This window comes from Meles meles, chromosome 1 (assembly GCF_922984935.1).
Source record: "Meles meles chromosome 1, mMelMel3.1 paternal haplotype, whole genome shotgun sequence".
NCBI lineage: Eukaryota > Metazoa > Chordata > Mammalia > Carnivora > Mustelidae > Meles > Meles meles.
The window spans coordinates 36,704,732-36,726,253 of record NC_060066.1 but is presented as its reverse complement, the minus strand read 5'-3'; the positions used below and the strand labels follow the sequence as shown (position 1 = coordinate 36,726,253).

At 36.7% G+C, this 21,522-nt stretch overlaps 1 protein-coding gene across 2 annotated transcripts in view; it reads right to left on the bottom strand.

Moving 5' to 3' along the window:
- Positions 1-418: 418 nt before the first annotated feature.
- The window catches only part of YWHAZ (tyrosine 3-monooxygenase/tryptophan 5-monooxygenase activation protein zeta), a 34,382-nt gene continuing 13,278 nt past the window's right edge, over positions 419-21,522 (bottom strand). For both annotated transcript variants that reach the window (XM_046005479.1, XM_046005468.1), the window contains 4 exons: positions 7,665-7,788; positions 6,852-7,015; positions 6,678-6,773; positions 419-2,583 (listed from right to left, as the gene is read on the bottom strand). In XM_046005479.1, the coding sequence (XP_045861435.1) occupies positions 2,524-2,583; positions 6,678-6,773; positions 6,852-7,015; positions 7,665-7,788 (444 nt within the window). In that variant the 3' untranslated portion in view covers positions 419-2,523. The remainder of the gene's footprint in view (positions 2,584-6,677; positions 6,774-6,851; positions 7,016-7,664; positions 7,789-21,522) is intronic.

Genomic DNA, 21,522 nt, shown 5'->3' with positions numbered 1-21,522 from the left:
TATCACAATTTATTCCAGAATCAAACTAGAAGACTAATGCACATAAATAGGCAAATATGACAAGCTTTAGATTTTATTTATAATTTATACTTGAATGAGATCCATCTCTTCAAGTTTAGCTTAATGCGCCTTAGCTATAAATGATTACTTCATGTCCTTGGCCTGGGAGTCAGGAGAAATGAGTAAAAAAAGAGCCATGAAAAGGATTATTCTACCCTAATGCATTAAGAGATATTTTTTCTCCTTGAAAGAAAGACCCCAAGGCCTCCATTGCACTTTTATTTGAATGTAGTATCTGGGGGACAACTGTGCCAAAGGCCTGATATTTCCCAATTTAATCTGAGGTCATAATAAAACAAGCAACAAAACAATTATTTGGGATTTCCGTTTCTCACCCTTATCATCAAGACTCACTGCCTCCCATCATCAATATTTATTGAGCATTTACAGTGTACTAGGCACAATAGAACATACAGAAAACATTGTCCCTGCTCTTGAGGAGCTTACATTCTAAAAGAAAAAAAAATACACCTCTTTTAAAATGGTATTTTTGTTTGGTGTTTTCTGCAAGGTACTGAGGAAATAGTCTGGGGTGAGCTTTGGGTATAACTTAGCCCCATCATTATCTAAAGAGAGGAAGAGGAAGGATTTTAAAGGCAGACAATGACAGACCATTCAGGTAGGTAGGGTTTACAAGGAGATAAACACAATCTCATCAACTAAGGAGAGATTTGCTGCAGTAAATAGGATGAGGGAAATAGTTTGTGGGATGCAAGCAAAGGAAGCAAGGTATCCTTAGACATTGAGTGGAGCCAGAAAGATCATGCGGCCTTTTTTCCAAGTACACACGGCCACCAAGTAGGAATGGTTGGTGACAAGACAGAAGGCTAAAGAAGGTAATCCTGTGCACTTGACAAAGAGAATAAAGGATCAAAATTGAAGGCAGGCTATAACAATATCAAGAAATTCTTAAAAACATAAGTGATTTGGAAGCACAAAACTTAGTTAATGCTACCCAATATCATGATGGGTCAAGGACATTGTGGCTTCCTAAGTTAGAAAATGCCATATACCAAAACTTTAATGGAACATATTACTTTTTTCCAATCAATCCCGTCTCTGAAAAACACAAACAAAAAACAAAAGACAAAAACAAAACAAAACTATTTTTTTTTTTTTAGAGGAGAGGAAGAATATGGGACATGGTTGGGAACAGTAGTAGTTATATTAGTAGTATTTTGTTACCATAAATTTTGTATTTAAACTTGGTAAAAGCCCATTAGCTGCCAAGAGGGAATAAGGAATAAATTTCCAAAAATGTACAATTTCCTTTAGAGAAGTTTCAGAACCAAAAGACTAATTTACATGAAAAGCTGTAGAGAAAGTAGTTGAAAAGTCCATTCATAAAACTTTTATTCCACTTACATGAACTTAATACACGTGTTCTTAACAATTATGCTTGGATTGTTCATGAAAATTTTGTAAGACATTAAACAAAGCTAGCCATCATCTGAAGTTATTTCCCTGTTAACTATTTTTTACAGCACATGCATGTTATTAGGCAAGTATCAAAAAAAAAAACCAAAAAACAAAAACCCACAAAAGCAAAACAAAAACAAAACACTCCAAAACAAAAAAAAACAACAAACCACCCAAACCAAAAAAACCCCAAACCAAACCATAAAACCCTAAAAAAAAAAAAAAAAAAGAAAAAAAGAAAGAAAGAAAAAGAAAAGTTAAATACATGGGATTTTTATTTTGCTGCTGTGCTTGATACACATAAAGTAATGGATATCAAGCAATTCATTTTTACTGCATCTTTACTTGTACATTTGTTCTTAGGTTGCCTAAAACATTTAAATACAAATAAAAGGAGTGTAGCAAAAATAATGAAAGCAAACAGCAGGTAACTTTACAAATAATGGAATGTGAACCGTTTCTGCCCTTATCCAGAGTAAATTGGGTCACAACTAAAGGAACACTTCTGCAACTGTAATCAAAGGTGTGCACACTGAGAGTTGAGTATTCCACAGATTCTCATGGTTCCATTCACGGTATCTACAGAATACCCATTTCTACTACAGCCTCGTAAGTGATCCAAACCTTAAAGTACCCACAAAAACTACACCTGTATCTGGAACCAAGTATCCCTTTTATTCTCCACCAGGACAAACCAATATGTAGGCAGTTTTCTTTGCTTAGACATGGAAGCAGTTTTAACACTGGCCCTTGTGAAGCCACAATGTACCAAAAGTACTATGCCAAACATTTATAACTAGTATAAAAATTCCACATCCCCATATTGGCCACCTCAAGATGAAAACAGGTAATTCCCTAAATGTTAACTGGCTCTACTCCCCTAATATTCAACATAAAAACCACATGGGAAATATAGAAATTCAAATAGAAGTAACATAAACCTGTCATAAATCGTAAACAAAAAACTATTTGTGGGACAGCATGGATGACAAATGGTCTACTGTGTAAATTTTAGAATGAGGCAGACAAAAGTTGGAAGGCCGGTTAATTTTCCCCTCCTTCTCCTGCTTCAGCTTCGTCTCCTTGGGTGTCCGATGTCCACAACTGGTAAAAGAAGGAAAGATTTTTCAGCATGTTTCAGTTTGAAAAAATCTTAATAAATTTGTCATGGTACCAGAATGTAACCACTGCTTTTGCTGAAAGCTTTCTTTAAAAGATTATAGCAATGGAAACAGCTTCAAGATACAAAACACCCTCATTTTCTCCCTAACCTTTGTGTGGTAAACACTGTTAAGCACAAAGTAAATTGTTTTCAACCAAGTCGGATACAAGAAACTTGGTTACCATAGAAAAGAAAGCAAAATAAAAAATACCAAGTGGTACAAAATATTAAGTATTAATAAGCTATGGGAATATCAAACTGCTCTGAATAGCCCCAACACGAGAGATTGATGTGTAAGTTTAGTGTACCTGAACTAGAATCATCTTAATTCAACCCAAGTTCAAGCTCAAGATGACTACTTTCTGGTGCAGCCACTTTGGAGAACAGTGTGGAGATTCCTAAAGAAATTAAAAATAGAGCTTCCCTATGACCCTGCAATTGCACTACTGGGTATTTACCCCAAAGATACAGATGTAGTGAAAAGAAGAGCCATCTGTACCCCAATGTTTATAAGAGCAATGGCCACAGTCGCCAAACTGTGGAAAGAACCAAGATGCCCTTCAACAGACAAATGAATAAGGAAGATGTGGTACATGTACACAATGGAGTATTATGCCTCCATTAGAAAGGATGAATACCCAACTTTTGTAGCAACATGGACGGGACTGGAAGCGATTATGCTGTGCGAAGTAAGTCAAGCAGACAGAGTCAAGTATCATATGGTTTCACTTATTTGTGGAGCATAACAAAGAACATGGAGGACATGGGGAGATGGAGAGAAGGGAGTTGAGGGAAATTGGAAGGGGAAATGAACCATGAGAGACTATGGCCTCTGAAAAACAACCTGAGGGTTTTGAAGGGGCAGGGGGTGGGAGGTTGGGGAACCAGGTGGTGGGTAATAGGGAGGGCACGTATTGCATGGAGCACTGGGTGTGGTGCAAAAACAATGAATACTGTTACGCTGAAAAAAAAAAAAAAAAGATGACTACTTTCCTTTCATAAAACATTAAGACACCCACTCCAAAGACAATCTCACACTCCATGAAATTCAAGAGTGAGGATATCAATTCTGAATTATATTACAAATTTAGCTTTTCTAATGTTTTTAGCTTAGGAAAACATACCTTTGTGAATCTGTAGGACAGATGAACAGAAGACAGTATGGTCAGAACCCAATCTTTTAAGACGTAAAAACTGAATTGTCCTGTCCAACAGTGCTAAGACTACGGATTCTATTAATTTTTTTCACTAATGTTGATTTATTGGCAGTAAAACAAAAACAAAAACAAAAAAACCAAAAAACCCCCCTCAAAATTATTTCAGCTTCTTCAAAAATTATGATTTTTTACAAGTCTTTTAACACAGTCCATTAATGACGTTCAGATGTAATTATAAAAGGACTACTGCTTACATAATGAAAAATGAAGGGGGGGAAAAAAACACAGTAATATTTTTCTAACTCCCAAATCACCCATTAGATTTATTTATTAATCAAAGAGATCTCTGTCCTGGAAGTGAGACTTCATCCAAGGTCATACATTTAAGCTAAATGACCTCTGCAAGTCTGTGTGTTCCTGTTAAACAAGGGTTTTGTAAGATGGAACTGTCTTTTAACATCTCTTCCGAGTTTTAACCTTCAAGGATTCTTAAATTTTCCATAAATATCTGAAAATACCTTACACATTTTTCTACTAGAATTGTATGTTGGCAATATTAGTCAACCAGATTCAATCTCAAATACTAGGTAGTTATGGCAAAATTTCTCAACAGATAAATGATTCGGAGCACCTGAGTGGCTCAGTGGGTTTAAGCCTCTGCCTTCGGCTCAGGTCACGGTCTCAGGGTTCTGGGATTGAGCCCCACATCGGGCTCTCTGCTCAGCAGGGAGCCTGCTTCTCCTTCTCTCTCTGCCTGCCTCTCTGCTTACTTGTGATCTGTCTGTCAAATAAATAAATAAAATCTTTTAAAAAAAACCTAACAGATAAATGATCCAATCCACCTATAATGCTAACAGGTGATATTACCAAGGCTTAGAGGAAACACATAGTAACTAGTGATAGAATCAGAATGCAATCCTTGGTTTTCTTTTCACTCAGTTGTTGGGAGTATGCTTTTTCATGCTATACTAACCAAATTCAGCTGTAAGTATTTATTTTGGGTCAGGCCCTCTCAAAAAGTGATGACAATGTTAACAGCAAGCAGGCCTCAATTTCTACCTTTTAGGAATGACAACTATCTCATCACTTCAAACCAGAAAATATGAAAATTCTTAACATTAAAAACAGCTAACAAAGTAAAGTGCTTCTTTCATTCGATATAAAAATTCATTCTTTAAGAAACTACAGTTTGGGGCGCCTGGGTGGCTCAGGGTTAAAACCTCTGCCTTCGGCTCGGGTCATGATCCCGGGGTCCTGGGATCGAGCCCCACGTCGGACTCTCTGCTCGGCAGGAGGCCTGCTTCCTCCTCTCTCTCTGCCTGCCTAATAAATAAATGAATCTTAAAAACAAAAAAAACAAAAACAAAACAAAAAAACTACAGGTTATTCTCTTGACTAAAATAAAAATCCCCCAAGGTTGTAAGTAGACTCCAATGACACTTCCTAAAATAATTTTAGGTGTTTAATAATAACCAAGTACACAATGTGGTTCAAAAAACTATGATAACTCAACACTAGAATACAGACCTGGTTCAGAGAATTGCCAGTGAATTAGAATAAAGCTGGAAGCGAAATGTACAAAATGATTTACAGTTCTCAAGCTCTACACTGCAAGTCTTCACTCCTAGCTCATTATCTGGCATAGCAGGCACTTGATAATTTTTACACCTAAGACTCAAAACTTCAATTATTTATCTGAAGGAGAATGGGAAAACCTATGGGACTAAAGAGACACAACCACTACTTTGCAAGGTGTAGACTTTATTTGGATCCCAATTCATGTAAAAAAAACCTTTTTTTTTAAACTTTTTTAAAAGATTTTATTTGACAGAGAGAGGAAGATCACAAGTAGGCAGAGAGGCAGGCAGAGACAGAGAGAAGGGGAAGCAGGCTCCCCGCTGAGTAAAGAGCCTGATGCAGAGCTCGATCCCAGGACTCTGGGATCATGACCTGAGCCGAAGGCAGAGGCTTTAACCCACTGAGCCCCACCCAGGTGCCCCAAATAAAAAAAACTTAAAAAAAAAAAAAATTTTTTTTAAAAACCTGGGGTTTGAGTACTATTTAGATATTAAACATTATTAAGAATTACTGTCAATTTTTTCAATGTGTTAATGGCATTGTGGGTCTTATTCTCAGTCTGGAGAATGTTAAGGATGAGCATGAGATTCCATAACAAGCCTTTTTTTACTAAGAGGCTAGCTAGGCAAAACATTTCCATTTCAATTCCATAGAGTATCTGAAATTTTGTAACTGAAGTTACTGATGGGAGTACTACAGCTGTCTAAATATGGAAGCAACTTTATAATCAAGAAAACCACTTTTTAAAAAAACGTTTTATTTATTTGAGACAGAAAATAAGCAAGAGACAGAGAGCATGAGCTGGGAGGAGAGGGAGAAGTAGCAGGCTATCTGCTGAGAAGGAACATGACATGGGACTTGACCCCAGGATCACGACCTGAGTGAGCCAAAGGCAGATGCTTAACTGACTGAGCCACTCACGTGCCCCAAGAAAACCATTTTTAATGGAAATTAAACATGAAGAGAACTTGCATACAATAAAATCTATTCTGTGACTAAAATGGAAATAACCAAATTGAAATGGAAAATGAAACAGCCTATGTGACTGGAAGTCCAAAACCATAGCTTACAAAATTATTTTAAGAACTAAAACTCTAACAATAGATATGTAACTAATTAAAGTACACATTTTTGGTCTTTGATCTAATATTTCAGTTTCTATAAGGTGGTTTTTCTTCATAGTTTTAATAGCAAATACGATTTCATATTCAACACAGAATCCAGAAATATTCTTAGTAATAATCTATAAAAGAAAATAATTTCAACCACACTGGCCACTCATGATGCTGTTATGTACTTACTGTCAAGTTGTCTCTCAGTAATTGCATTATTAGCGTGCTGTCTTTGTATGACTCTTCACTTAATGTATCAAGTTCAGCAATGGCTTCATCAAAAGCCTATGATACAAAAAAGGACATGTCAGTGCTCAAATAATAAGGATTATTAAATTTCCAGAAAACAGGTAAAATACGTACTGTCTTTGCAAGAGAGCAAGCTTTCTCCGGGGAGTTCAGAATTTCGTAATAGAACACAGAGAAGTTAAGGGCCAGACCCAATCTGATAGGATGTGTTGGTTGCATTTCCTTTTTGCTGATTTCAAAAGCTTCTTGGTATGCTTGTTGTGACTGATCTACAATCCCTGGAAAATAAAATGTGCCAAAACGTACTGACAGCCTGCACTTCATCTTCACTCAAGCCAGACCTTTAATAACCAATGATATGCTCTGAAATATTAAGCTGTAGCAACTTTGACTGAATGAGGCTCTTAAAGATAAAAAAACTTCTCAAAGGAACACCACACTATTAGTCAATGTCAATATAAAAACAACTCTTGCGATCATCTCAGAATTATTATATTTTTAATAACTAGTTCACACTGCTCTACAGTTATGCTGTGATCATGATCTCTTAAAATTGTGAGGAAACATTCCTATGCACAAAATTGGTTTTTTAGTAAGCAAGCATTTTAGAATACCAGTATTAGGCAGTAGATATACATTCGCAGGACTTTAAAAAAAGTTAATTACTGGAGCATGTGGGTGACTTCGGCTCAGGTCATGATCTGAGTTGTAAGATCAAGCCCAGCGTGGAGCCTGCTTAGGATTCTCTCTCCCTTGCCTTCTGCCCCTACCTCTCTAAAAAAGAGAAAAGTTAATTACTGCTCTTCTTAGAACTAGTGTTCTAAACAATTAAAAAAAAAAAACTACAACTGTTTACATTTCAGAGAGACTACTTCTATACTATGTTATTTTACAGAAGTTCAACAAACATGCTGAAAAACAGTTTACCTTTCTTGTCATCACCAGCAGCAACCTCCGCCAAGTAACGGTAGTAGTCTCCTTTCATTTTCAAATAGAAGACTTTGCTCTCTGCTTGTGAAGCATTGGGGATCAAAAACTTTTCCAAAAGAGACTTGGGAAGAAAAGAAACAGTCACAGTAAGAAGAAAATACTTAAAAGACTGAAAAAAAAAAAAAAATCCTCATTTCTTAACAGCATATTGTAATATAGCCTAAGTTATAAAATTCTAATACCCAATTATTGCCAGTACTACAACAGTTGACTGCAGTAGGCTCATCAATTTGTGGTTTAAAAGCAGAATGTTCTGGATAGCAATACTTAAAAAGTGAAGTTAGGGTTGAGTTCATTACTTAAGGACACATTTTGAGTATGTGACTACCCTGCACAGTGCTATCTATCTACATCCTGATAACGACCACATGCTTCAGTGAATGTGAAAGAATGAGAGCTCCTAACAAGCTTTTTCTAACAAGATGACAAACTTTCCATTTTCAAGGTAGTCATTAGAATGGAAAGCACACAAGAGATGAAACTTCTGGGACTCTGGAGGATTATGCCTCAAGCAAAAACCAATAATGTAAGAGACACTACCAGAGTCCAAAACTGAGAAAGCAGAAAAAAATTAACTTTATTTAGAAGAACACAATTCAAGCAAAACCTCATGAGGTAAAAAGTTGTTTGAAGTTTCACTGTTCCTAATTAAACTAAGACGGTGGTATGGGGCACCTGGGTGAGTGCACTGCACTCCTGGTTTTGGCTCAGGTCCTGATCTCAGGGTTGTGAGATTCAGCCTTGCACCAGGCTCCCCACTCAGCAGGGGGCCTGCTGGAGATTCTCTCCCTCACCCTATCCCTGCTTGCTCTCTCCCCCTCTCTCAAATAAATAAATCGGGGGGGGGGGGAGGACAGTGGTAGATAGGTTTATGAGAATTAGAGATCTGAAGAGTGAACCTTTAATTTCCTTAAAGTGATTTTTAGCTAATAAAATGCATATTTACAGATCACACCAGCTAAAATTTCATACTGTATAATTTTGTTTGAAACTACTAACAATTTAAACTAATTTAAATCCTAACATGCTAGTTAATAATAATTACATTCTACAATTGATTTAAAGCAAAAAAATCAGATCACTGTATTAAGGGGAGAAGGTACAATCAACTAGTGGGTTTTTTTTCTTTTAAGAGGGAAAAAGAATTCCAGTAGTACAGTTAGGCAAATGTTAATAAAAATACTCAAATAACAAAACCATTCTCACCACTCCAAATTTTCCTCCTAGCTAAACACACCCCAGGAATTAAGGTGAAAATCAGTTTTCAACTGGGCTTAGTCCCAAACTAGTCCATTTTTACAAGAGAAGTTATCGAATTTTTGGTTTCTATATTTCTGGCAGTTAAGCAGCAGTTTTAGTCTACTTTTATGCAAAACAGCTTGAAGCTACAGATACCACATGAAATGGGTAGGGGCCAACATGGCAGTAAGGCCAAGCTGCACTGCATTACTGGAAGGGGTTCAAGGTAAGAAGTCAAAGTACTATATTTCCTGTGGTTACTAACCAATATCTGAAACTAGTGGCCTAAAATCAGATGAACACTTTGGTTAGGATAACAAAAACTTTACATTACACCACACCCATACCTTCTTATTCAAAGACCTATCAGCTGCAAGTGTTTTGTCCTTTGAACACCACGCTCTGTAGGACATAAGGACTTTGAACACTGACTATGGCGGCTCTTTTGGGATCTGCCTCAAAAACAAAACTCAGTGGGGCTCCTGGGTGGCTCCATCGTTAAGCTCCTGCTTTTAGCTCAGGTCATGATCCCAGGATCCTGGGATCGAGCCCCACATTGGGCTCCCTGCTCAGCAGGAAGTCTGCTTCTCCCTCTCCCACTCCCCCTGCTCTTGTTCCCTCTTGCTGCCTCTCTGTCAAATAAATAATTAAAAGTCTTAAAAAAATAATAAAGAGAACATAGTTCTATTTAATATAATAAGTGGATTTTTCACTTAAGTGAATATCAATTTTTCACTTAAGAAACAAATGACTAGGCCTTTTCAAATTTTATATCCTAATACAAATACATTATTCATTCAACTTGGAAAATGGTACAGCCTAATGGACTTGGAGTCAGTCTAGGTTTAAATGGTGGCATTCCATAAGTCAAAGGGTAAATTCTACTTCTGACTAGCTAAGCTAAAGGTTAGACTACAAAGTCTAACTAAAGAAAAAAATATAATGTGATTAACCAGAATTCACAAATAACTTCAAACAGCAAGAGAAAAATACATAAATTTAAAGAACGCTCCATATACAAGTCTCTGGCTCATTCACATATATAAGATTATATACTAAAATACCTTCAAATAAAACAATCATTAACTAAGCCCAACCATGAAAGTCATTTTTCACCTATGCATTTCTATTTCATATTTTACTACTTCAATGGATTTTTCACATTCACTTAATTCTCTAAATACTTAAATGCCTATGCTAGACATTGAGAATAGATAAGATCGCCTCTAACTTTGTGTGTAAGTGGTCTAGCAAGTAAGAAAAATGAGACTGAGAATAACATTGCCTAGTCCCGTCCTTCACTTTTCAATGACTTTAACCCATTTTATGTCGAGAGGAAGACTACAAACACATGCAGTCAAGAGTGAATCACTTAAGATGTAAAACTTTAAAGTACATCAACTTATAGAAGTTACTTAAGGCAAGGTGACAAGAAATGTTACAACCCTTCCTTGGTAACCCATCTTTTTTTTTTTATAGTAACCCATCTTTTATGAGAACTAATTCTGTATCCCCAGTAATACTGTTTTACACTACAGTAACTCACAAGGAAAATTTTTTAAACAATATTTAAGCACCTCATCCCCCAAAGGGAACACTGCGTTAGCCGTAACACCGAAAACAATAACAAAAACAACTTTAAAAATATTAACCAGAAACTACAAGTTATAGGAAGGCAAGACCAGTAACCAAGCAGCTTACTGCTCCAACGACAGACCAAAAGGACCAAGAATTAAGTATCAACACTGCAACAAATGTTTCCAGTGAATGCTGACTACAAGATGAGAAAGCAAGCTCATTAAACTGTAACACTACAAGTACATGAAGTTCTTAGTATGTTAGTTATACCTCAATAAAGCTGTTCAAGTAAAAAGCTGAGAACAGGATAAATGGCATACTTTTGTCTACCACATCTTCTGATGACATACCACTAAGAACCATTAAAACTTAAACACAACAAGACAAACTAGATATTAAAGATTAAATAAAGGGCTAACACTTGGTTCCATAGGCTAGGAAAGAAGAAGTCTCCAAAGATAGGTTCCACTAATTCCCTTGCCATCCCTGTCCACATATGCCATTCCTCCTCCTGTCAAGATATGGAATTTACTTCCTTTCTCCTGAGTTGGGGCTAACTTTGATGACTTGCTTTGACCAAGAGAATGCAGTGGAAGGGACTGAGTTCCATTTCTGAGCCTAAACCTTAAGCGGACGGGCAGCCTCCCCTTTTGCTTTTGGAACTCTAGGCCAGCATATAAAAAGTCAAACTACCCTGCTGGAGAGAAAGGCCAAGCTAGCCCCAGGAATGTGACGTGTCAGGTAACACCATTTGGATATTTCAGCCCCAGCTACATGCAGCAATGAGTGACTCCAGCCAATACCATGTGTAGAGCTGCAGTTGAGGCAAAAACAAAGGATCACAAGAAAGAATAAATCATTGTTTTAAGTTACTATATTTTGAATGGTCATGCAGCAACAGACAAGTTTACAAAGCTATTTCAATAATAAAGATGACACTTCCAATATTTAAATTATTTAATTTGATCCTTTCATAATCCCACCCATGAGATAAACTAAATTACCCTACAGAAGAAAATGGGGCCCAGCTATGTTATGCAATGTGCTCAAAACCACAACTAATGTGTGAAGGTACAACTCCAACTAGGCAACTTGACCTGTACTACTATAATTATGCAGCATATTTTTCTGCCCCAATAGGGTGCTATGCCTACTAAAAAGAGTAACATGATTCCAAGATATTACTAATACAATTAGGAATCAAAATTAAGGAAAATGGTTCAGTTCTATAATGTACTAATGAGACCAAATCTACAGTATATTGCTTCTTCAAAAAAATGTATCAAGACAGGCATCCACAAACTGGAGAAGATCCAGGAAAGCAACCAAGAATGGTAGAGAAACTAGAAACTTGTCATGATGATTTAAAGGATGGCTCTAGACAAGACTAGTTAAGTTTAGCAAGAGGCAGATTTCTGCTCAAGAAGAAGAGATTTGTATGAGTGGTCCAAACTTGGAATAAGCCACCTAGTCAAATAGTTCCATCTATTCTTAAGAGATTTTAAGGAAAAATAAGGTGATCACTTGGGGTATTTTATAGAGATTCACATCTCATTCAACTCATCTCATTCAACTCTAACAATAAGATATGGGAAGAGATAGAGTTTATTCAATTAAGTCAGTTTTAGTACTAAAGAGGTGATTAAGTATGTTAATTTGTCAAACTGCCCAAAGAGAAATAAAAACTACCTTTTCCAGATTTAGAAGCCATAGGAAAGACCCGAATGTAGGGAAAAGACCAAGATGGAAAGAATAAGAACAAAATGAAAAAAGGAAGCAGCACTTACCAGAAAGCAGCAGTGACAAGAAAAAAACTGGAGGTGAACAAACTTAAAAGTCAAATGAAGGACAGGACCAGTAGTAGCTATTTTCAAAACATGCAGAAGCTTAAGAGAATATCCTACTAAATACATAATGCAACCTTCTAATAAGTTTTATTCATCTATTAATTAGTATAATGAAAGTGATGATTACTCTGAGGCAACACAGCATTATGTAAGTGGTAGATGAGACATTACAACTTCCAACCATGTAAGAAAGGGTAAGCTGACCATTGATGTACTTCCACTTACAAAATTCTTCATATAACACAGTACATTAACTTTCTAATACAAATGTAATTAAAATGGAAAAGGATATTTAAGTCAAACACAAAATTAAAGAACATCTTACACTCAAACACTGAGGCTACATAATCTGTATGAATCTTACTAAAATATAATTTGGTTTAAAAATTCACAGTATTGCCTCGGTAATGTAAAAAATCTGCTTTTGATGACAACCACTGTATTTTAAAGATGCCAGGGCCAACATCTGCAAAAATATCTATGATTAATTTGCAGAATTAAGAGTTAACACATATTCTGACTTTATGTAGTAGTCAACTTAATAAGGTAAAGTGGGACAGGAAGCAGAAAGATGCTACTAGAAGCCCATATCCAACATCTTTCTGTAAATGGTTCATAATCCAATGCTAAATGACATGTTCTTGAGAAGGCACTGAAATTTAATCTAATCAATGAATAAATTATGTCACCCTCGAGATCTTAAGACATAAGAGTTTTCTCTTTACAGGTACAATTAACCTCTTAGGTTGTAAAAACACTTAAGATATATGGGGTCAAGTAATGATCCCCCCCCCCAACCTGTCAATTTACCAAAGCAGAATATATTAGCAAGTTTCTTTCTTTTTTTTTTTTTTTTAAAGATTTTATTTATTTATTTGACAGAGAGAGATCACAAGTAGGCAGAGAGGCAAGCAGAGAGAGAGAGAGGGAAGCAGGCTCCCCGCCGAGCAGAGAGCCCGATGCGGGACTCGATCCCAGGACCCCGAGATCATGACCCGAGCCGAAGGCAGTGGCCCAAACCACTGAGCCACCCAGGCGCCCCTATTAGCAAGTTTCTAACACATACTTTGATCAAAGGATGAGCTACATACCATCAATGCTTTGACTGTGGAATATGACTGCCCTTCCTGGGGTAGGTTCAACCTGCCTTCATTAACAAGAACTTAAACATTCAATCCTGACTGGGGTCAAATATTTCTAATAAAGGTTTATAAACTGAAAAACCTATCTCTATTCTACTGATACACCGTTATCATTGGTCCTTTACTATGATAATAGTCTGAAATTAAGAGGAAGAGTAAAACATCAAAACTTCAGGCAACAATTGGACTAGAAGCCACCCAGATCATCAAAACTACTACCTGACCTGGTGCAAGACCCTAACCTCTGGGTATCCAAGCACTTCCTAGAGCATCAGCTTGGTGTAATAAAGCATAAACTCTAAAATCAGACAGATTCTGAATGCCTCGCTCATTATTAATTTTGAGATATTGGGCAAATTTATATCTCAGAGCTAATCTATAAAACTAAATGAAAATTTATATAAAATGATCTACATGAAAATCTACTTCAAGAGGCTACTATGAGGTTTAAATGACAGTGTAAACAGAAAAGCACCAATCTCAAATATCTCATTTTTTTTTTTTTTTTAAAGATTTTTATTTTATTTTTTGACAGATAGAGATCACAAGTAGGGAGAGAGGCAGGCAGAGAGAGAGAGAGGAGGAAGCAGGCTCCCTGCCAAGCAGAGAGCCCGATGCGGGGCTCGATCCCAGGACCCTGGGATCATGACCTGAGCGAAAGGCAGAGGCTTTAACCCACTGAGCCACCCAGGCGCCCCTCAAATATCTCATTTTTAACACTCTGAGTTCAATAATCTAAATTTGTGTAACTATTAAGGGGGTGAAATAATATGCAAAAACATTTCATTTTAAAGTAGTACTGTCATAGCAAAGGAAAGGTATTGGGGCGCCTGGGTGGCTCAATGGGTTAAAGCCTCTGCCTTTGGCTCGGGTCATGGTCCTGGGGTCCTGGGATCCAGCCCCGCATCAGGCTCTCTGCTCAGCAGGGAGTCTGCTTCCCTCTCTGTCTCTGCCTGCCTCTTTGCCTACTTGTGGTCTCTATCAAATAAATAAATAAAATCTTTTTTTTTTTTAAAGGAAAGGTGTCATTTTCCTTAATTATTCTTTTTACAGCAGACTTGTAAACTATGGAGACAGACTGCCTACTGCCTAAAGTCAAATCCCAGTTCACTGCTTACTAGCTGCATCACCTTGACAAAGTTCTGAAATCTCCATGGGCCTCAGATTTCTCAACTGTAAAACTGTTAGTAGATGTAATATACAAAGGTGTTGAGAGGATTAAATGAGTTAATATATAGAAAGCATTTAGAACAGAGCAAGAAGGGATACCCTTTGGAGGACAGAAGAGTATAATCTGATCCAGCATTCTCCAACCATTTTCTTTCAAGCACTGTCTAAACTAATCAAGTGTAAGTTAATCAAAGGAAATACTTGGACTATAGATAATTAACTTTAAAATGACACCTTAACCAGCCAACCCACCAACATCCCAGAAACCCACCTTAGTTCCAGACTCCCCTCCTCTCATGTGCTCTAATTTCCTTATGTTTCAAAAATGCTAACTTATTCCTCCCAACCACAGTACTTACTATTGCTCTCTAAACTTACACTTTCGGGGTACCTGGGTAACTCAAGTCGGTTAAGCATCTGCCTTCAGCTCTGGTCATGATCCTAGGCTCCTGGGACTGAGCTCCGCCTTGGGCTCCCTGCTCCTCCCTCTCCCTCTGCCTGCTGCTCCCCTGCTTGGGCTTTCTCTCTCCAAATAAATAAATAAAATCTTTTAAAAAAATTAAAAAACAAACAGATACATGTTCTAGGAAAAAAACTAAGTAATAACAATAAATGCTCCCTAATTTAAGGTTTAAAGACTTTTGGTTTTAGGACTGCTTTATACTCATTAAAAAAAATTTGGAAAGCTGTCAAGGTCATGGAAGTGGATAGGAGTTTTCCAAAATTCTTATTTATGCTTCAAAGCTTAACTTTTATGACTGGTCACAAATACCATTTGTTTTCATTAAAGTGACAAGCTCACTCCTTCATTTTCAAGATGTCTGCCAAATACTCAAGTATGAATAACCATAGGTTGCCTGTCTGTCATTCTTTGAAGACTGTTCTGTGGGGGAAAATAAGGGAGCAGCTAGTTTAGCTCATGATTCAAGTAATCACAGAAACTTTTCCTTGGGGTGTCTGGGTGGCTTGGTGGGTTGAGGCCTCTGCCTTCAGCTCAGGTTATGATCCCGGGGTCCTGGGGTCAAGCCCCATATCGGGCTCTCTGTTCAGTGGGGAGCCTGCCTCCCCCACCCCTCTGCCTACTTGTATCTCTGTCAAATAAATAAATAAAATCTTAAAAAAAAAAAACAAAAACAAAAAAACTCCAACTTTTCCTGGAAGTAACTGCTAGACTTCCCATTATGCCTCAGAATATTAAAAAGATATCTACATAAGGGCTAGTAATGGCTTTATAGCTTCAAGAACAGTAAGTAAAGCCACTATGTACCCCCCCCACTAGATGGGTGGTGGTGAGGGACATATAAATTATTAATACAGTATGGTGCCACTATCTTTATTAGTATTGGGACCCGCAGTTTTTCCATCAGTCCTAATGTCCACACAGTGGAGTCAATGGTGACTCCGTATTATCACGAAGGTAATTGTGACCTCACAGACCCCCTCTACAAGGAGCCTACGCATCACTCTTAAGAACTACTGATTTAAAGTTATCTGTGTTAAAATACCATCCACCTTTCAATATCCAGCTCTAATTCAATGTTCTCCCTGAAGCTAATTCTCAAAATTATCCAGTTTAGGCCTACGTTTTCTATACCTCTAGTGTTTAGTGAAGTTTTTTGTTTTTGTTTTAAAGATTTTAAAGATAGAGCAAGCAAGCAAATGAGTGAGCGAGCACAAGCAGAGACTGAAGCAGAGGGAAAGGGACAAGGAGAGACTGCACTGAGCGGAGCCCAATATGGGGTTCAATCCCACATCCCTAAGATCATGATCTGAGCTGAAATTCAGAGTTTGATGCTTAACCAAATGAGCCATCTAAGTGCCCCAAGAGCTTTTAATTAAAGAAAAAAAAGGAAATATCCTACTTCTGTCAATAATGGACTAGTTAAATAATGACACCCACATATAACACTATAAAACATTAAAAAAAAAAACAAAAACCCGAGGTGTGTGTCAGTATGGAATGAAGCATAACACACACATCAAAGTGCATGTATGTGTACAAGTCTGTGTATGCACAACTTAGAGAATTATTTTTGGGGGGGGGGGCTCCTTGGTTTTGCTTGTTTCTTAAAGATTCTCTTTTTAAGCAATCCCTACACCCAATGTGGGGCTGGAGCTTACAACCCTAAAATCAAGAGTCCCATACTCCACTGAGTCAGCCAGGTGCCCTCAGAATACTTTGTGTATAATACTAACTCATGAGTCTTCTTCAAGGATAGAATTGATTGCAACTGTTTCCATAAATTCCCAGAAGTATAAAAATAGGACTAGGACTAATATAGATTACCCCTGAGCAGGTAGGACAAAAATCAGAAAATCTTTACTTTTTTACTTCGTATCCTATGTGCTCTGTAACACCTGAATTATTATCCGGAGTAATTATAATTTAAAATAAAATAAATTTAATTTTATACCTTCAACTTCTCACATATGTATCTATTCTTAACCTACTTATAGGCTCTTTAAAGACTCAAGTTTTATACATATTAGGCACTTAAATATTAAATCCCCAGGCTGAATTACATACACATAGTTCAAACAGCTTCATTCTGATAAAACAGAAGAAACCTAGAATAACCTTGAGTAAAGGAGGAAATAAACTTAGTTTAGGAACCTGAAAACTATCAAGAGTTCATCATCTTACTGAACTTCTAGTTAAAATATGATAGACATATTTTATATGTCTATCATTGGTATAATACACCAATTCTTAAGGTTGGTATTATACATTAGATAATGATTACTCTGCAAAAAAGAAAAAAACTATTATTTTCTCTAAAGACTTAAGACATTGCTCAAAAATGACGTTTCTGGGGCGACTGGATGGCTCAGTGGGTTAAGCCCCTGCCTTCGGCACAAGTCATGATCTTAGGGTCCTGGGAGTGAGCCCTGCATTGGGTTTTCTGCTCAGCAGGGAACCTGCTCCCCACCCTGCTGCTCTGCCTACTTATCATCTCTCTCTGCCAAACATATAAATAAAATCTTTTTAAAAAAATGACGTTTCTCTTTATGATTTTCTTAATAACACTATTATTTTCTCTAGTTTAAGGATACAAAACATACAGCACACTAAATATGTGTTAAAAGACTGTTTATGTTACTGGCAAAGCTTCCAATCAACAGCAGGCTGTTAAGTTTTTAGGGAGTCAATAGTTACAATTTTCAACTGCATGGGGAGTGGTCTGCGCTTCAACCCCCACATCATTCAGGGGCCAACTATATTCAGAAACAGCAGCCAAGAGGCAGGTTATGTACATATATATGCTAATATGCTTGCAGGACCCCTGGATAAGTTCCAAGGTTCTATGTAATAACCCTGAAGGACACTAAGGAGGACAAAAATCCAGAGAGAAAGTCTTCCTGCTTTTCACTCCAACATTAATTTCAAAACCTATTTTATTCCAGGGAAACTTCTCTAATGCACTTCCTATTCCACCACTATTCCTTAGTTTTTCTTTGAATTCAAGTTTACTTTTTCTTCCTTTCTTTCCTAAATGAGAATCAGAATTTATAGACAAAGGGTCCTTAGACTAAGCTCTAAAAATTAGCGAACACCTGTTATCAAGTATTTATACATTTATTCAGCCCTAAAGAACAGTGACTATGCACTTTAATTAAATCTCTGGCCTATGTGCTGTGATCTGGGCTTGCCAATTAGAATAATGAAGCCAGCTAGCTAATGAGCTATGTATTTCAAAGTAAAATTACAAGTTATAGAACAGAGATATCTTCTCCTCTTCAAAGAGGAATCCACCAGAAAATGACATAATCCATTCAGAAAGTACTTTGGCAAAATACATTCAGTTCATAACCGTTGACAGAACAATCATTCAACAGGGTATGTATCTTTAAAAATCTCAACTGATTTCTACAAGTCCTCAGTGGTTTAAATTAGTATCCTATCTAAATACACTGCATAACTAACAGGACAGTATCATATGTCTCCTAGAGGGCACAACATCACTTCTAGGAAATGGGATTCTTCCTCAAATGCACAATCTGAATTATAAGAACTTACCAGAGAAACCCAAATTGAGGGACAGTCAATAAAATTAAGACCAGTACTGTGAATTAGGAGGTTATAAGTGGTATTATCTGTGAATAAATTGTAAAGGTTACAGAGTTTATTTCATCAGTTATTTTACAAAATGCTAATTTTGACAATTATACAGTGGTTATATAGGACATACTAATACTTAGGGAATCAGGTAAACGGTATATTTTTTTTCCCCTAAGTTTGAAATTATTTCAAAATTGAAAGTTCAAAATAGGGTAACTGGTTAGAAAGAAATTTAACTACCACAGGTTATAAAAAAGTTATTCTTCCTTTTGGTTATTTAGTATTATATAAAAATAAGTTTTTAAAAATATTCTTTTTAAGAGTGACTACTTCTAGAACATGACAATACCATTGGGTTTGTTCTCCACCTTTATATCCTTTTTTGTTAAATCGTGTTTTTCAAATTTCCTTATTGGATTGGTAAAATCTGTATTTAGGAGAGAGAAAGCACAAAAACAAGTGCTGATACATTTGTAAACAAAAACATGAGGGGTAGAAAGCAGGCTCCCACTTAAAGAGTATTCCCCTAATAATGCTAAATTTAATTTCTATTAAGATTAATATACATGAAATGTCTTTAGCAAATAGTAAATAGCCCCTGAATATCAAAGCAAAAGAACCTCTAGTGAGATATTTACAGACTGCAATTTGAAAATACACCTAGAGTATGTCTCCTTTGACTTAACCTCATCAAATACATGAATGGGAAAGATCGAGCTTCCATAACCCATTCCTGTTTTAGACTGTACTACCATGGCCCCCTTCCATGAAAACAAATAAAGAGAGGTTAGGATACAGATATTCTACTTCACACAAATCATACATGAAAAATGCCAGTGGTTAAAAGAGAAAAGGGGAAAAAAAAAAAAAAAAAAAAAAAAAAAAAAAAAAAGAGAAAAGGGGGGCAGGAAGCTGAGGCACAAAGGCTTTCACAAGTGAGAGTCTCCTTATTTTCATTTCAGTACAGAATCCTAAAATATAGCCTAAAACTGAAGCCACTGTTTTTAATGAAATTGAAGCTTGTTAATGTTATCCAGTTATTTGCACAATCCTCAATCCCTCCTAAAAACTTAGTATTTACTCAGAGTAAACATCATGTCTCAATCTACAACTAAGGTGATACAGGAAAAGACAAAAATACTATGTTTATGGTATGACCTAATGTTAAGTCACTGAACCTCTGAGCTTCAGTTTCTTACCTGTGAAAATAAAAAATCTAGAATGGATGCAGCTGCAAGCCTAAAATTTAGTGATTCTATAAAGCTCAACTCCCAATTTATTTTATTAATTACAAAACTCATAACATCCTAAAGTCATTTTTATAACACCCTCAATAAAAATTTTTAATTTCAATTTTAAGCAAATCGTGTAAGTTCAAATTTCTAGTCTTGCACAATTTCCTTGTGCAGAGAATTTTACCAGAATTTTCACTTTATTCTGCAGAGCCACTGAGCCCTTTATCATTCCTACATCTAAAATTCTAAAAAGCAAGCAGGCTTTTTGTTGCATTTGGGACTCACCAACTTGGAAATTAGTCTCTTGCTCCCCCTTGTGGCTGGAATGGCCTCTTTCAACTGCAACTTCACTTAGTTGTTTCCTAACAACCAATGAGAAAAATGCTCCACCAGAAATGCTAATGAATCAGGCCACTGCCAAAAATTAATTTGCAGACATTTTGACTTAAACTCATCCTTCTATGCAATGTTGGCTTACAAGAGTAAAATTTTAGGTGTCCTATGAATACGGTCATCGAGAATGAAAAGACAGAGCCGCTTAACTTCAAGGACAGGATCACAGAGGAGTGTAACCACTTAGCTGAATGCAGTTTCCATTAATAAATAAACGGCAATCTTCACCATTTAGCCTCTACAAAAAATCAACACCGAATTTGAGAAAACCAAGATATATTAACCCTGGTGTTAAGGAATGTTAAAGCAAGCCTAAAATATTCATCCTAATTCCTGTTGAAAGCTAGAGTAGCTGCTCCTTAAATTTTCCCTAAAATGAATCAAAAGGTATCTACAGAAAACTTAAAGCTGATAAAAAGCCTGTTGTTCTAAAACATTCTGTATGTATGTATGTCTTTAAAAAAAAAACTGGGTGAAAGGACTCCCAGTAAGTGGGATGAAAAATTGCTAAATTAAATCAGGTTCAGAGAACTGTCTACCTTTGGATCCTTAATACTAGGCAAAATAATCCCAGAGTAATCTATATTTTACCTCACATTCTAAAATGTAGCTCCTAATGATAAAATGGTAAATTGTAGAAAGTACCAAAAAGAATTTATAGAGCACCAAAATATAACTGTTAAAATTGTTCTACCATTCTCAGGGGCTTTCCTCCTCCTTCCCTGGCACAGAGAACCCTTTTTATAGTTGGCATCAACCTTGATCTGGGCTGACCACCAACCAAGGCCCCATTTCTTAGTATTTCTACCACCAAACACTTTTTGTTTAAAACACATCATTTTTAGTGTTTTTTAATTTGCATATGCACACTATTATTATAAACTTCCTAGTGGGACTAGATTTTATCAGTTTTTTTTAAGATTTATTTATTTATTTGACAGAGATCACAAGTAGGCAGAGAGGCAGGCAGAGAGGGAGGGGGAAGCAGGCTTCCCGCTGAGCAGAGAGCCTGATGTGGGGCTCAATCCCAGGACCCTGAGATCACGCACGACCTGAGCCGAAGGCAGAGGCTTAACCCACTGAGCCACCTAGATGCCCCTATCAGTTGCTTTTTGAAAAAAAAGGTGAAGA